The sequence below is a fragment of the Venturia canescens genome, chromosome 11, assembly GCF_019457755.1.
Source record: "Venturia canescens isolate UGA chromosome 11, ASM1945775v1, whole genome shotgun sequence".
NCBI classification, from domain to species: Eukaryota; Metazoa; Arthropoda; class Insecta; order Hymenoptera; family Ichneumonidae; genus Venturia; species Venturia canescens.
This window is the reverse complement of record NC_057431.1, coordinates 13,132,790-13,150,329: the sequence shown is the minus strand read 5'-3', so window position 1 is coordinate 13,150,329 and position 17,540 is coordinate 13,132,790. Positions and strand designations below refer to the sequence as shown.

At 37.0% G+C, this 17,540-nt stretch overlaps 1 protein-coding gene across 1 annotated transcript; it reads left to right on the top strand.

The window, feature by feature from the left end:
• Positions 1 to 5,420: 5,420 nt before the first annotated feature.
• Positions 5,421 to 6,144, top strand: LOC122418338 (uncharacterized). Its single transcript, XM_043432484.1, has 3 exons — positions 5,421 to 5,494; positions 5,621 to 5,950; positions 6,061 to 6,144. Exons 2-3 carry the CDS (start codon positions 5,629 to 5,631, stop codon positions 6,108 to 6,110), a joined length of 372 nt encoding a protein of 123 aa, XP_043288419.1. The 5' UTR covers positions 5,421 to 5,494; positions 5,621 to 5,628; the 3' UTR covers positions 6,111 to 6,144.
• The last annotated feature ends 11,396 nt before the right edge of the window (positions 6,145 to 17,540 follow it).

Genomic DNA, 17,540 nt, shown 5'->3' with positions numbered 1-17,540 from the left:
TATAGAATCCAATCTCGCGAGTATTCATCTTTTCTTGTACTTTTGTTTATTTGAATAAATTGTGAATCTTTTCTGATTTTTCTGTCTGTGTCGATTATTTGCTTTGCGTTGTGAATTGCTACTTTTCCCCAAGGATCCCCCCCTCTACCTTTTGTATCTCAGATGAGCTGAGTAGTCGGACCGTCCTCGGTCATTCGTTCCCCTCGTGTACTCTAAATTCTAGTTTTGCGTTGCGTCACGATCGCGAGAATCGACGAAAATAAAGTCGATTAATTCGACGGTACTTTGTACCTGGCGCCCAGTTCATTCTCGCAGCCGGAGAGTCATACGGGAAGGAGCGGGTGAGCCGAGAAGGGACTGGATCGTACCCTTGCTGGGAAAATCTACGTTACAAATGGCATCAAAAAAGGTACCCGGGTGTACTTGTTGCGTAGTTGGTTGCAAGAACAATTCATTGAATGCACCAGACAAGCGTTTTTACGTATTTCCGAGTGCGCCGCACAAAAAGCCTCAACGAGATAAGTGGATCGAAGCGGTTAACAGAAAGAGGTTAAGTTTTTACCTAATTCGTTGCGCGACGAATTGTCATGCAATCGATTCGAAAAAAATTAACCCTCCCAGACCGAGACCTATTTCGCGTTGACGGAAAATGATTCCCTTCATAATTTTATCTCAAAATACTTTGGAGTTTCCGAATCCATCGTTGCATTTCAGTTTTTTTGTTGGAAAATATGAATTTTTGAATGTTCGCTGCGCGCAGCACCAGGTCCTTGGGGAGCAAAATCAGGAAAATTTACGAATGAATCTAGCACCGAATACCTTAAATACATCATATTAGCTTCCCTTTGAAAGGAAATAACGTTTGGAGTACGAAAAAAAATGTGTACTCACTTTTCTCTTGCGATAACTAAAGCACCTTTTCACACAACGCCAACTCAACATGAAACGCCAACTTCATATTGATATTTCGATGAGTTAAAGAAGTTTATCTCTTGGTTTAGGAGTATTTATGGTGCAATTTAACCTTGCTTGATGGAAATAGGCAGTTAGAACCCCGACCTTACTGACCGATGCAGTTTTATTGGGCCTGGAAGCGTGTGTTGCGTAGAAGCAACATACGGTCCGAGAGGGTTAAAATAAAATCCTGTATTATTTTCTCAAGATACCTTAGCCTATCAACAATTTTATATGCTTTTAGTATGGATGGCTCTGAATGGCGACCAAAGAAGCACACTCGCATTTGTAGCCAACACTCCATAGGCAGTAATAAATCGGGCCATCCGTTGAGTCCAAGTTTTGTTCCATCAATCTTTCTAAATTCCCAAAATGGAAAAGATGAAGAGAAAACTTTTGCAAGCGCAGTACGAAGGTATACAATACAAATTATATAATAAAATTAGATCTGTGTGTAAAAGTTCAATTTCAGTGATTCATTGTTATTGCCAGGTTTGATCGAAGTCTTCGACGTCAGATAAAATCAAGAAGCAAGCAATCTTGCAATCCAAGACCGGAAGGATCCGGAACCCAGAATTTTGAAAATGAAGAGTTATCACTATCAAACAAGCTGAGCGATCATTCAACATCTTTGCGAACGGATCAAGAAACTCAAGTAGATTTTCTGAAGCTCTCGTCTACTTCTTTTACATTTGCGTATAATCATCATGCATCAACAAAACCCTATTCCAGCGAAGCTGGAGTACAAGTTAGCATCCCGCTGGTTAGAAGTAGACAAAATTACAGTTCCGCTGGGAAAGAAAAGAAGGATTCATGTTGTGGAACCGATGTAGCCCAGAAAGATGTTTGTGTCGGACCAGACACTGTAAACAAAAATCTGCAAGTAAAATGTGATTCAGGGTTCCATGGATTTTCTTCTATCACCAGCAATCAGGAGTTACTCGATCTCGCTGGTGTAACATTTGACACTTTTAATTTATTGTTAAAAGTTTTAGAGCAGAATTGATTGAATAATCCAAAAATACTCAACGATTCAAGAACACCATTGAGGGATCAGCTATTGATTTTTTTTATTGAAAATGAAATGTGGGATTACATTCTCGGCATTGAGTGTTCTTTTTAAGGTGCATAGAACCACGGCTTCTAGAATTTTTTTCTCCCTTTTACGTAATTTAGCCCATTCTTATCAATATTTTGTGATTTGGCCCTCTGAAAAAATTGTGCAGTCCACAATGACTGCGGATTTTAAAGAAAATTACGGAAACTATTGCATTATCATTGACTGCACAGAGTTCATAGTAGAACAACCTTGTACAGTTGAACATCGTGTACACTTGTATTCACAGTATAAAAAGAGTTTCACAGTAAAAGTTTTAATTGGATGTACATCCGGCGGCTATATTTCATTTGTCTCTAAATGTCATAGAGGAAGAACGACTGATGCGCAAATAACCACTGGAAGTGAATTTTTAGAATTACTCGAACCAGGTGATGTAGTTTTAGCTGACAAGGGCTTCCCATGAGTAAGAACAGCATTAGATGCAAGTGGCAAAGGAACATTACTTGTAATGCCACCGTTTCTCCATAACAATTATTTTTCTGCTGAAGAAGTTGCTGAAACGTATAAAATCGCTCGCCACAGAATTCATATCGAGCGGATTATGCAAAGAATTAGGATATACAAAATATTGGACAAATTGTCTTTGAGAATGCTACCGCATTGTGACGACATAGTTTTCATGTGTTGTGTCTTGGTAAATTTACAGCCTCCGATTTTGAAACCAAGTGACGATGAAGAAACTATTCAAAAGTAAAATTTCGTGTAATAACTGACTACAATATAATTGTCAAACATGTTAAATTTCATGACGAATTGTAAATACATTTAAAAAAAAAAATACAAACAGTTGTTGTTCAATAAACTCCGGATGTTTTTCTTTGTAGCAACGTGATTTCTTGAATTTTATTGCATGTTATTTCATGTTACAGCATAGTCTTTGGTTAGTTACTCTATTAGATATTTCTTGATATTTTCTTTGCCGCTTTCACATAATTGTTGTAAATAGTGGTTGAAGTAAAATGAATATAGTTTCGGTATCAGACCTTTTAAAATGTGGCATATTCCCTAGGCTACGGAAGGGAGATAGCCATAGAGGAGAAGAAGAAGAAGAAGAAGAAGAAGACCTTTTAAAAAGGAATCATCTCTTGACACATGAACACCACAACCTTCCTTTGGTGACCATACAAACAAATTACAATGTGACAATGCTGTTACGTACATTTGCATTTGGCACTGTGTATAGTATTGGTGTTTTGATTTCAATTCTACGTTATTATTCACATCAACCAAATATGGTACATTGAAAGTTTTTAACATTTTATCATAAGCGGGTACATTTTTGCACGAATAAGGACACTTGATCTCTACTAATTTCGTTATACATCCATCTTCTATCATAACTCCGTCAGGAGACGCACTCAACCATGGCTGAGCCTGTAAAACAACTGTACCAATGATTAAAACCTGAACATTTAATAATGTTTCATAATGTTCTCGAGCAATTTTATCCATTTTTTGGCCATATTGCATCGCGGCGTACGATTTAGTGTGAACTACATTTAAAAAAGCCTCTATCATCTTAACAAGATTGCGTTTTGTTCGTGTTTTGATTGCGTGGGCTTTACTACTCTTACGCAATTAAAGCAATAGCTTTGATCAACAGTTCTGACGCACAGCTCAATGATTTCTTGTTGACTTAATTGAATATATTTTTCATAAAAATATTTCACTGCGATGCTTGAAAAAAAAACATTCTTGGACATATAATTCACTCTCTTCTGCAAATATGATTAAATTCATAACGCAAGTTTCCCAAGATAGCGCATTATTTAGCCCTAGTCACTCACACTTCTTTAGGAACATTTTTCAGCAAGCGTCACAGAGCAACACTGTGTTACACAATGCGTTCCAACAACAGGGAAATAGCACGGGCACCATACGACACTGTGTTACACAGTGTCGCACAATGTTCTACAGTGTCGCTTGCTAGAAAACGTCAGAACTACACAAAACAAATGGGGTCGTTTAGACCCCGAGTAAGTGATTAGGGTTAATAAAGTTAACCAAGTTACGTTACATAACATCGTTTTCTCATTAATCGCATTGTTTTTCAGACGCTCTTCAGCGGCTAAGATCAAACCCAATGCACAAAATTTCTAATTAATTTGTATCAATTATTCATCAGGTAAATAAGAGTAATGTTATTTATTTAAAATATTTTCTAACACGAAGCATATCTTTTTTGTATTTTCGTATCGTGTAAAAAAATTTGTTCGTCCGTTAATGAGTAGATCTCGATGAGAAAAATATTCAAACGTGTCATAAAACGGTAATCACATTCAATCCGTTTCCCATACATTGGCCATTCTCACACCGTACGTTTTATTCTGTGTTTTGTTAATTATAGCCGGCACCATAACATGTTCTACGTGAATGATTTTAACATTATTTATCGGTCTCAACGATTGAACGTGTCTGGTTTCATGCAACATACCGGTATTTTCGTACTCGCTGACGAACATTCCGTAAATTACAACGCCTTGCTCATTTTCGAAGCTTCCAATCGATAATATTTCGGCAAACAGCTTGGTGGTCGTATATACGTACTTGTCGCAATTTTTTTTAGTGCTACCTTCACCGTCGGAGCTGCAATACAATGACCCATTTATTGTCACTTTTTTATATTCTATTATTTGATCCCTGCAGGTATGTTGTCTGTCGGTTAATGCTATACGCTCGCTATAACTCAGATTTCTCGTAACAGACTTACCGATGCCGTGAAATTTTTGCATACCCATCCTCATAGCATAGTTAATGAAGGCTGGTCTTTTTCCAATATTGTACATATCCAATACCGCTTCTCTTACTTCTGTACTAACAGTCTGATCGTACACCACACATCGCATAAAATCACTCATCAAATACTTGTCCATAATTGGCAGGGTCCTACCGGTAGGCCCATGCAGGGAATCAAGAATTTTCCTATTATATGCTTCATATATGAATGATGCAATATTATTTATATTGCATACATATATTGCATATGGAATGTAGCAATATTATTTATAAAATTAAAATATGTAGATGGGTATTTTTTATGTAAGAAAATATTGAAATGACAAAAGTATTAGAGTACCACCACAGAAATGTCATGACCGATAATACACTTATTTGACCCAACGATAATGATTTATGAAACTATAAAATAAGAAAACGAAAAATTAAATGATAAGGAAAATACGCGTGGAGAATTTTTTGCTTCTATTTTTATCAAACGTAGCTTAAGATGCATTGTTTTGTTCACTACAGATTCTGGTAGCTGCGAAACGTGATAATTAACTGCCCAAACGAGCGGTGCAAGGTCCATCAGATGAGATAGTCGATTTCGAAAATTGTTCACGCGAAGAGCTAATTGAGCTCTTCAAGGAAGCCAGAGCCAGAGAACGAAACGCTGTAACTAAAAATGAAATCATGAAATTGGTGAGTTCGCTCGTATGAAATATTACCCTTGCTGCAATAAAACTGAGGAAATCTTGTACAAGTCCCAACCCTTGCTCCATCGAAAATTCATGTTATCGCCTAACGTTATGTTCATATGGGTCGAAGAAATACGAATGAGCGGACCCAACTGGGAGAGCATTGAGCGGAAGGTAGATGAGATGACAAATTCCGACGGTAGGGCCGAAGGATTCCAACTGATGACTGAGCTGCCAAAACAATCGGAAAATAATATGGTAACGATAGCGGGCGTAGAGTGGAATTACAACAGAGCTGTCCAAGCAGCGCGGACGCACAGAGACACAGTGAGGGTAGTGGCGTTGGCAAACTCCCTATGGCCGGATGAAGAAATAAGAAAAAAACTGGTGTTGAGAAAAACCAAGAACAGCCCAAAACATTACATCGAAATTGATCTGAAGGATCTTACGGCAATACGAAGTTAGTAAACCAATGATTAACAGCCATACATAAAAATAAGCAACAAAATTGTACAAAATATAAATCAAAATGTCATTGCTCTTGTTTGATGCATTTTTTTTTATTAACAGATGCAGCCGAAGAACTGGATGGAATCAGAAATTTGCACATGAGAGAATGATGGATAGAGAAAGATTACAGAGATACAATCGGAAACATGCTTAAGTGTTTGCGAAATCGTTCGAAAAAACCAAACAGAAACGCGACCAAAAAGTCGATAGGGAAGATGCCTCAAGAAGACAATGAAGAAGAACAAGAATCAGAGGAACACGAGGAAGAACAAGAAAAGACAAACAAGAAAAAGAAGAACACAAAAAGGAAAAAATTTCTGTAACCCTTCTCGTACATACCTCCGCAGTCTCCCGATGTCATTTTTTCGTTTCCAAATTCGCTGCTTCAATGATTTTTCAATGGTAATGAAAATACCAAACCGATGTGGACAGAGCCAAGAAAATATTAAATTGGTGTTTTCATGAATAATTTTGTGTGATTTCTGCAATGGCTAAAAGATCATTTTTCAGGTAGTTGGTATATGTTGCAAGAGATTAAAAAAAGTTTTGTTTATTTTGATCAGTATCGAGATTTTGGATTTAGTTGAGTTTTTACTATTAGATTTCTGACTTGCACATCAGCAATTTTCGGGAACCGTCTAGAATTATTGAACTTAAGGAATTTTGTGATTCAAAGTGTTCTACTGTGAATCTACGAATGCAGGCAATGGTAAAAATCTATTCTTCCGATAATGTGGAGACTGGTCATTACCAAATGTTGTACTGTATTGTTTTATTCGTACTATTATATTTACAACTACTATTTCAATTATTGCAAAGTTTTGTACGTTTCATTTTATTTACAAACTTTGGGAATAAACAAAAAAAGAATGCATTTCAAGGGTGCAAATGTCAACGAAATTTCGCATTTCGATCTGAGTGAAAGAAATATAATTCAAATGAGGAAAAAAGTACACGGTGGTTATTTTTGAATGTGTACTTTCCACTCCGATGAGTCAGGTTCGATTCACAAATTCTACTCGCCACAAACTATACCCTCGACATTCTGCATCACGGTGTCGACACTCTCGTTTCGGAGCTGGCAATCTACAGTATCAACACTTTCGATCACGGTGTCGACACTCTCGTTTCGGGGCTGGCAATCGATGGTAACGACACTCTCGGTCACGGTGTCGACACTCTCGTCTCGGGCTGGCAATCGATGGTAGCGACACTCTAGATCACGGTGACAACACTCTCGTTTCGGGGCTGGCAATCGACGGTAGCGACACTCCCGATCACGGTGTCGACACTTCTGGATACCCTTATTAGTAGTGTCAACACCTTCATATAGGGTGTGCAACGAAGCGTGTCAACACCGAAAAGTAGCTTCTCTACATGGATGTTCGACACCCGGTGTTGCGATTTGTCAGGGGTATGATGGATGAATTTATTTCGTGGCAGAAACATTCTTCCACCTGGACTACGTGCGTTGATGTGAGGGCAGAACCTTTTTTTTAATGTTGCTGGATTAAAGTCGATATAATGTTTTATTGTCTGGAACCCTATCCGTAGACATAAATCCATGACTAAATAGCTGCAGACAGACACACATCGAGGTTATGGTTAGCTGTCAATATTCAATAAGCAAAAATCACATGAAAGCAGCCCTTAAAAAGCAAAAAAGGTACTTACTTTTTTTTGAAAGTGCCAGATTCTTTTTTTTGTTTTACTAATTTGCTTGACATTCACTACTTTTTTAAATATTGCACTCTAAATATTTATTTGCCCAATTTTCCCATACAAATGAACGCAGTGGCCGGCGTTACGGAAGTATACATAATTCTCACAACTGCCACTAGCAGCGCTGCCCTCCCTTTGCACATAGCGAATATTTTTCGCTTTTTCTTTTTTTTGATGGCAGATTAAAAATATCAGAATTCAAGTTCGTTATACTTTTCTTTTCGTCAAACACGAAATTGAGAATTTATTATTAATTAGGAAATCACGCATATCCAATCACACATACACACACAATCGTACACGAGTTAATGAAAAATATTGTTGGCAAATCGACGTTTTTATCACTGCATTTGTTTGAGGTGCGGGTGCGCATATATTGGGAAAAAGAAATAAGTAGCTTATCTTATGATTGATTTAGATCCCACGTTGGCTCTTTCTCCTGTTCCGGGGAAACCTCACAGCTCTAGAAGTTGATGACGGATTCGAGTGGCCACTCGAACATTTGACGAATACAGCATAGAAGATGGTATAGCGATATTGGAGGTGTTGACACGATGAAATCCCCGAAGCGAAAGAGGAAGAGCTCGGCGAAATTCTTGGGAGATCGACGAATTTCAAATATGGTACAACCATAGTCAATTCGTTACAATGTGTTCAGCTAACGGCGAGACGCGAATCATGGCAGCGAGCGAATAGCAAATCCCGTGACAAAAAAATGCGGAGAACGAGTACGAAAACAGAAAATTTAGTGTTTTTATGGAGGGGAGACGGGTATAAGAGTCGGTGCATAGCTCATTCTGCAGGCAGTTCTTTCTACCTGAAGAACCAATTCGGATCTTCTAGAGACTTGACTAGCCTAGCTCAAACAATACGCTCTATTGTAGCATAACGAAAAACTCCTTCCTAAAAAATTTTCCTTGGATGCCTGGGATATTGGTGAGACTCGGTGACGTATCGATACCGTGGTCTGGGTGTTCACATCCCAACCTGTATTGTGTTTGAACATTGGCACCATTTGGGGATGTTTGAGGCCCGTGGTCCAGTATAAACTCTCCATTTTCATTCTTTTTGTTTCGTAAACAAAAGGAGCGATAGTTAAATTGATTTTTTACATTTAAACTAGGGTGCATCCCGCGCGCTGAAGCGCGAGCGATTTTCTGCTAGCGCTGCAGCGCTCCTTTTATTGCGATAGCGTCTTGAAGCCAACCTATTTCGGAACAGTTCAATAAGAATAAACACGAGTACAGAGGGATGGCTCCATATTTCTCCATTTTTAGGCATATTCTTCTACTGTTTTCGATGCTAGGTCGATAGCTCCACAATTTTCGATGGCTACCCGAGTAAAAAATTACACCTTGGCTCCTCTCTAACTCCTAAGTGACTATTGTATGTCAAGTCTTTGAGTCCACGGTGTGGCGAATACTCGGCTATGGTTTGGCAAAAGTTTGGCTATTTCAGATCACACTATCGATAGGTGTGTTTTTTCGAATTTTTGGAGCTTCCAAACATAGTTTCAGTCCATTGCAGGCTCTTTGAACTCAAAAATCTGAGAGTTTTTTGAAGAAAAAAATATATTGAGCTTGAATTTTGTCTTTGTCCTTGGATAACCGTTGACCGAGTCGATTTATCGAAAAGTGATATCGGTCATCGGTGAACGGTAGAGCGTTCAATTCTCTACAAAAATACGCCAAGAACTTTTTGGTATCTTATGGGAAATCGACAAGAGCGATGCGCACTAACTTAATATTAATATTAAGGACTCATGTTTTAGCTGGTCTATTTTGATACTTAAACGAAACTTATGAGCTTGGTTTCGATGGAAAATAAAAATTATTTTTTTTTTATCACCCCAATATCTAATATTTTTCTATATGTAAGCTGTCTGTCACTTTTTTGTGATTCAAAGAAGAGGAAATTTTTCTATTATAGAATTCTGCCTTTCATTCAATATTACGGATATGTTATTAAACTAATTAATTATACAGACATACAAAATAAAAAAGTTGGATGTGCCACGGATACCGTAATACTTTTCCTACGTATTTTTAACTACCAAACAAATATTCAGATCCTGTGTACCATTTTTTCGATAACTTCAAAAAATGATGTTAATAGTCCATTATTCTCATTAAGCGTCATCTAGATCGTTATTTTAATCTATTTTAATCTTATTGTATTTATTTTTCATTTACATTAACACTTTGAGGGAAGGTACATATATGTACCACGTTCTTTCTTAAGTTTTTTCCTTTTTTTCGTTGTATTTTGTAATATATTTATACTTGTAAGTACTTTATAGATTCTTGAGGGCTCATATATTATGAGATACTTATGAGAAAAAATAATTTAAATACAAAATACTTTTTTTTTCAAAACAAATTCGGCTGTTCTTAAAAGGAGGCTCGAAGTGCTTAAAATTTGTTTTACCTGTACTTGATATTTAGTACCATCATTTTTTTTTAGTTTTTTCCGCACGCTCGAATTTTCAAAAAAATTCTTCAATTTTTCCAAAATTCGAACTTGATCTAACAGTCTTCATATTACGTCCACCATCTTAAATTTTTCAATCCTGATACAAGGATTGTAATTAACGATCCCAAAAAGCGTTAGGTTACCTATCATTTTTTAAAAAATTTCAATAGAAAGGTGTGCCTTTCAATGAGTTAATGATGTCTGCACTTTTTCAACTTTTATTTGTCATTGGCAGGAATTTCTAGAAAGAACGTCCCACGTTCTTCTTTCCTACCGTATTGTCGAAAAAAAATTTTTTTTTTCTCTTCAAAGAACATCTTTCAATTTCCAGTATCATAAAATACGACGCCTGTCCTAATTTCAGCCCTTTAAAATATTTTTTAAAGGTCGCTCATCGAGATTCTCTGTTTCCCATTTAAATAACCAGGGGAGAATATCACTGGCGACTTTTCAATTTTGCAACTCGCGGACGGGTCAATGTAAGATAATTCCCACAACAGGTTTTTGTAGAAAATCGAGTGCTCTACAAAAAGGTCTCTTGCCACTTTTTCAGCGAAACTGTTAGATTGATCAAGATACGTTACAGAAACTTTTTTGAAGATCACGTCATTCTTACAAAAATTATCTCATAAAAAAATTCAGATTGTCATAAATTAATAATTTACTGTATTCCAAACTCATTGTTTGGAGGGAAATGGCTTTTTTCGTCGAGTGGGGTCATCTTGACAGCATGCATTATTGAAAATCTGCAAGCGTACACATAGAAATGAATAAACATAATAAACGCCCATATGAAAAAAAGAATGTTCATTCCAGATTTTTTTTGAACAATCTGGGAAACGTTGGCGGTGTTCTTGAACAACCTTCATAAAATGCTGTAATTGTTCCTCATTATTCATTAAACAATGATTATATCGTTCTATTGACGAAATACTATACTCTGCAACACCGTTCGCCACCCTCAGATTTGTAAAAAAATTTCACATTCGCTTTATATCTTAAGTCGTGGAGTACATAAAAAGTTTTGAAAATTGTCAGCGAATCTTTAGATACAAACTCACTCAAATCCTTTTTTAAAATTTTTTCTAATAAACCAGAACAAAGCAAAATCAACCGAAGCGAACGCGTAAAGTGAAGTGGAGTGAAGTGAGCAATAAGTCTTTCCGTTCCGCCGATAACATAGGAGCTACATTTACGGTGTAGCTCCAAGCGATTTTTTTAATAATAAAAAAAATAATTTGAAAGAAAATTAAAAAAATTCTAACATCTTTTAGAATCTCCATCCATAGTAAACATTACAAAGTATTTCCAAATAATAAACTATTTATATAACGATGAATTCGATGAAAATAGCCATTCGCCTTCAAACAGTGAGTTCGGAAGGCAGAAAATTATTAATTTTTGACAATCTGAACTTTTTTTGAGATAATTTCGAGGAGAATGACGTGATTTTTAAAAAAGTTCTTGCAATGTATTCTGATGAATCTAACAACTTCGCTGGAAAAGTAGCAAAAGTTAAAAATCTACTATCGGTTCAACTTTGACAGTGAATAACTGTCGAAAGAGAATATTTATCACGAAATGATAAGAGATCTTTTTTATAGAGCGTTCGATTTCCTACAAAAACCTGTTTTGGGAATCATCCGACATTGACCAGTCTGCAGGTTGCAAAATTCCAAAGGGGCCAGTGATGTGCTCCCCGGGTTATTTACATGGAAAACAGAGAGAATCGCGATGAGCGACCTCTAAAAAATATTTTAAAGGGCTGAAATTTGGACAGGCGTCATATTTTATGATATTGGAACAATTGAAGGATGTTCTTTGAAGACAAAAAAACAATTTTTTTATTGATACACCCTAATGTCTGTAAATCAAAAAATATGGGGCCGTCGATCTAGACATCGAAAACGCGAGGAGTGTGCCGCGAGGAGGCTGCATTCGTAGGACTTTACACTCCATTTTTTTTCATTTTTTTTTTGTTTTTATATTTTTTTTGTTTTTTTTGTCAATTTTTTCAAATATTTTTGCTGTGACAATTTTTTTTCTCCTTTTAGTTGTAACGATTTTTTAGGAGAATTTGTGCTTTTTTCCTAAACGTCTAGGTGGTCCACTCGATCTTATCACGCGTCATTATTGTCGCGAACCATGAAATCGACCGAAACAAGGAAGGCATAGGGGGACGTTGCCACACTCTACACAGACAAATGTTGTATCCTTTCTTGTACCAGCTTGGTAACAAGAAAAGCATCGTTTTCTAGTACGATGTCCCTCTAATTGAGGCAACTTGTTTGGAGCATGTGCACTAGATCTTATTCGCATCGCGATGCGATCAGGATCAAAATAACATTTACGCGTTTTTGTGTCTTTTCGATCACAATGTTTCTCAATAAGTTCTTCTACCAGTGCATGCCGAAAATCCAGCTGCGGTACAGCTCTTTCATTCGAGTGAAGAGTGGCATACACAATGGAGGAGTTGAAAATTGAGATATCGAGAAGGTGATAAAAAATCTTATGGTACCATTTGTGACTCTTGCGCAAAACATCATATGGCTGTAATAATTGATCTAATCGGTCGACACCTCCCATGTTCTCATTGTAAGACATGACAACATTTGGTTTTTTTTATCGTTTCCCCTGTTTTCCTGTTTTTTTTCTGGGTGGACAACATTGTTGGATAATGCATTGTTGAAAGCATGCTGACAACTTTTTTATCCTTCCAGCAAAGAAAAACCATTTTTGGCGTATGAAACACTTGCATGTCACCAACTTTTATCCCTTTAGTATTTACTTTTGGCAGATATTTACGATTCAACCTCACTGTTCCACACGCATTGGTTCCCTCGTCTACAAGCTGCTTGAAAAGTATCGGTGATGTATACCAATTGTCGATGTACAATGTGCGGCCTTGTCCTGCAAGGTCTCCAATCATAGTTTTCACTACAGTACCAGAAATTCCAATTTGCTTGTTCGTCTTAGGCTTTTCAATTTCTTTACCAGTATAAATTGAACAGTCATAGACGTAGCCTGTATTCGACTCACTGGTTTTATACAGCTTGATACCAAAACGAGCACGCTTGTTCAGATTGCACTGCCTAAAACTGAGCCGGCCCTTGAATTTCAAAAGAGATTCATCGATGCAAATTTTTTTTCCGGGTCGATATATGGTCTTGAACCGTTCTACCAAATACTCCAACAATGGTCGAATTTTTCCAATTTTATCCATCGTCTGATTGTCGTGCTCGCATAAAAGGAGGAATCGCACAATGTTCTGGAACCTTCGTAAGGTCATGGCTTTTCCAAAGATTGGGGTCTCCAGTATGGGATTCGTCGACCAGTACAGCTTCAAGTTTGGTTTCTTTATGATGCCCATGAGAATAACCAGAGCAAGAAATGTATACATTTCATCAACAGTTACCGGTTTACATTCGAGAATTCTCGATTGAAGCTTCAATTTTCCACTTTCCCGTAATGCTTCAACTTTTTCCAGCTGATATATGTTAGTTTGTGCGCAAATCATCTCGATACATTCTGGAGTGAGAAATAATTTCAAGACGTCGACAGGAGTGCTAGCTTCATTCAACTCAACCCCTGTTTGAAGACCTACATTTGGATCGCTGAATGAATGAATAATTGGATCAAATCTTCCACCTTTTCTCCAAGTTAGATCGGCTTGAAACTTTTCCCAGCGTGTTGCTAATGGAATATCATCATCATTATTATCGTCATTTTGAAAAACTCCTGCTTCAGAAATTTCACTTTCATTTCCAGCTTCGTTCACCAACCATTCGTCATCATCATCACTGTCCAGCTCAGAAGTATTCGTGTCGGAATCTTCATCTGAACTCGAAAAGTTTGATTCTACTTTTCTTTTTTTACTTGTTGAACCTTGTAACGAATTCATATTGAAAGAACAAGTTATTACAAACGTGAACTATACTGAATCACAATTTTTTCGCTTTGATCGAAGGACTACGAAGCGTAACGGGAAACAAACGAATCTAAGCGGTCTGTTAAAACAGGGTTCAGTTCATAGGATTTTTTTTACGAATAAAAATTTCAACAAACGAGAGAACTATTTCTATCGCCAAGAATCAAGCCTCCATTCCTCAGTGATCGTTGAAATCGATATCTACAGTTATACCAGTATCCCACCTATGAAGATCCCATTAAAAAATTTTAATTTATGTATACTGCGAACACATTTCTGCATTGAGGTCCGCTATTTGGGATGCACCAAACGCAATTCAACATTTGAATTTTTTGCACGTGAGAGCTGATTTGTAATGAGCGACCTCGAATACCTCAAGTACAAAGCTTCATACGATTCAAATCAGTTTTTGCATTTTAGTCCGCTATTTTGGATCCGCCATTTTGAGTTTATGTATTTTGAGTGCAGTTTCGTAATCAGCGACCTCGAAAACCCGCGAGTACAAAGTTCCATTCGATTCAAATCAATTTTTGCATTTCGGTCGGACATTTTGGATCCGCCATTTTGAAATTTTGCATTTTGAGTGCAGATTCGTAATCAGCAACCTTGAAAACCCGGGGGTACCAATTTTCGTAGAAATCGATTGAGCCAATCTCGAAATAATCGATGACGCCATCGGAGGCGTCATCGACACTTTGGGCCAGGAAAAATTCAAACCTAACATATACAAAAACGTCGAGTGGAGACTTTTCATTGATTCGTCAAAAAGAAGTCTCAAAGCCGTTCTACTCCACAATGCTCCTATTCCAATAGCTCACTCGACCAAGCTGAAAGAAAATTACGAAAATTTACAATTGGTATTGGAGAAAATAAAGTATTCGGAACATCAATTGAAAATTTGTGGTGATCTCAAAATTGCAACACTGCTTTTAGGTCAACAATCGGGGTTCACAAAAAATCCCTGCTTTTTATGTTTATGGGACAGTAGAAACAGAAAAAAACACTATGTTCAGAAAGGGTGGTCAACAAAAACAAACTTCGATCTAGTCCGTAACACCATCATACGAACATCATTGATCGATCCTTCGAAATATCTGCTACCACCACTCCACATTAAGCTTGGTCTTATAAAGCAGTATGTCAAAGCTCTGGACAAAGATGGCGATTATTTCCAGTATTTGGGAGAAAAGCTTCCCGCGATGAGTGATGCGAAATTAAAGGAGGGTATATTTGATAGACCACAAATTCGTAGTTTATTTGGCGACGAAAATTTCATCAAAAATATGAACGATACTGAAAAGGCAGCATGGCAAAGTTTCAAAAACGTTTCTCAGAACTTTTTGGGAAATGAGAAAAGTGAGAATTACCAGGATTTAGTTGAAGAGTTGTTGAAAAATTTTAGAAACTTGGGTTGCTTGATGAATCTCAAACTGCACTTTCTACACTCCCACCTCGACTACTTTCCTGAAAACCTTGGAGATCTAAGTGAAGAACAAGGAGAAAGATTTCATCAAGCATCAGCGAAATGGAAAATCGGTGTCAGGGAAGGTGGAATATCAATATGATGGCAGATTTTTGCTGGACGCTAAAGAAAGAAAGAAGAAGAGAAGATAGAAAGAGGAAGAGAAACCCACTGCATAGGTCATTCGAAGAGAAAAGAATCTGTTACAAGAGAAGGACGGTTTAAGATAGATGAAGATTTTTTTCTTCTTATATTATTGTGGAAAGTGAAAAAAAATCAATTAAGCAGAATTGAAAGAACAATCATGCCTGCGATAGTTTTATATTCAGATTTTTTATACAATTTTCCCCAGTTTCTAGTTTATTCCATATAGAATATACAGATTTTTTTTTTATGTACAGTTTAAGATGAATCATGCATGTGTAAAACATTCAAAAAACTATTTTTTTACGTTTTTATTGCTATTTTTTGTTATTTTTAACGATCTTCGACCGAAGTATGTATGATCGCGACTACTAGCTACTGGATTCGGATTGAGCAGCTCGAAATTTATAAAGAACAATTTCAGCCGGTTTTTTCCATGGAAGCAAAATTTTGGAGACGTACGAGTTTAATAGACGCCCGGTTTCGATTTCAGCGCATCAAAATACAAAAAGAGCGTACTCGATCTAGATCAATAAAACTCTTCTTCTACCCATGCTAGCGATTTTGACCCTTTTTTAGAGATTTTTGCAGTTACTCAAAATTTTGCGGGTATATCAGCCGATCTGACTCCAGATTCAGATTCAGCGCATCAAATTACATGAAAAAACACCCCCGATTAAGGTCGAAGACAACTTTTATCATGCTTTAAACAGCAATTTTCCGTCATTTTTGCGGTTTTTTGAAATTAACTAAAAATTTTGGAGATGTATCAGTCAATCTAACCTTCGATTCAGATTCAGCGTATCAAATTACATGAAAAACAGCCCCGCGTAAGGTCGAAGACAACTTTTATCATGCTTTTAACAGCAATTTTCCGCAATTTTAGCAGTTTTTTGGAATTTACTCAAAATTTTGGGGGTGTATCAGTCAATCTAATCCTCGATTCAGATTCAGCGCATCAAATTACATGAAAAACACTCCCGCGTAAGGCGAAGAGAACTTTTATTATGCTCTTAACAGCGATTTTCCCCAATTTTTGCGATTTTTTGGAATTTACTCAAAATTTTGGAGGTATATCGGCCAATCTGACCCCGGATTCGGATTCAGCGGGCCAAAATACGTAGAGATTGATGGGTCCGGTTCTAGGTACTTACCACTTTTTTGTGTGTGCCGGTGTAATTGATACGTAAGAAAAGTAATAAAGAGTACCTTGAACGTCAGAAGACAATTCTCCAAGAGATGGACTGTGGGGGCCATTAAACCAATAATAATGGTACCTGCCATCAATTAATGCCCATCCGCAATTTTTTGGACTTTTATCGGTGAGGCTGCGCATGTGTGCATTACACCATATACTACAGATGTAAGACGTTCGTTTCATCTGCTGCAATAGCTCCTGTTTTGTCGGCGGCAGAACTGAGGGATCGTATCTGACTACTTTTTTTTTTACAATCTTCTCGTCTTGATTGTTACATTTGTAACCTTTTTCAAACAACTCGTACCGTCCTTTGTTGATATCATTTTTAGTTTTTAAAGCATACAATCTGCATACGTACTCTTCAAGAACCCGGAATATCTCACTGGATTCTGCTAACTCGGCACGTTCGCTGTGCAGTTGTAAAAAAGCTTCTTGAAATTTCGTATTTTTTTTTTTTAGAATATCGAAAGATCTCTTTTTTCCTTTCCGATAGAACGCAGGGTTGTAGTTATTCCCCGTGAAAGAGATAAATACTTATTAGAGATAAATACTTGAACAAAATATATTTATTCCTAGAAATACATACCACTTTTTGTGTAGGACAGTGGTAATAT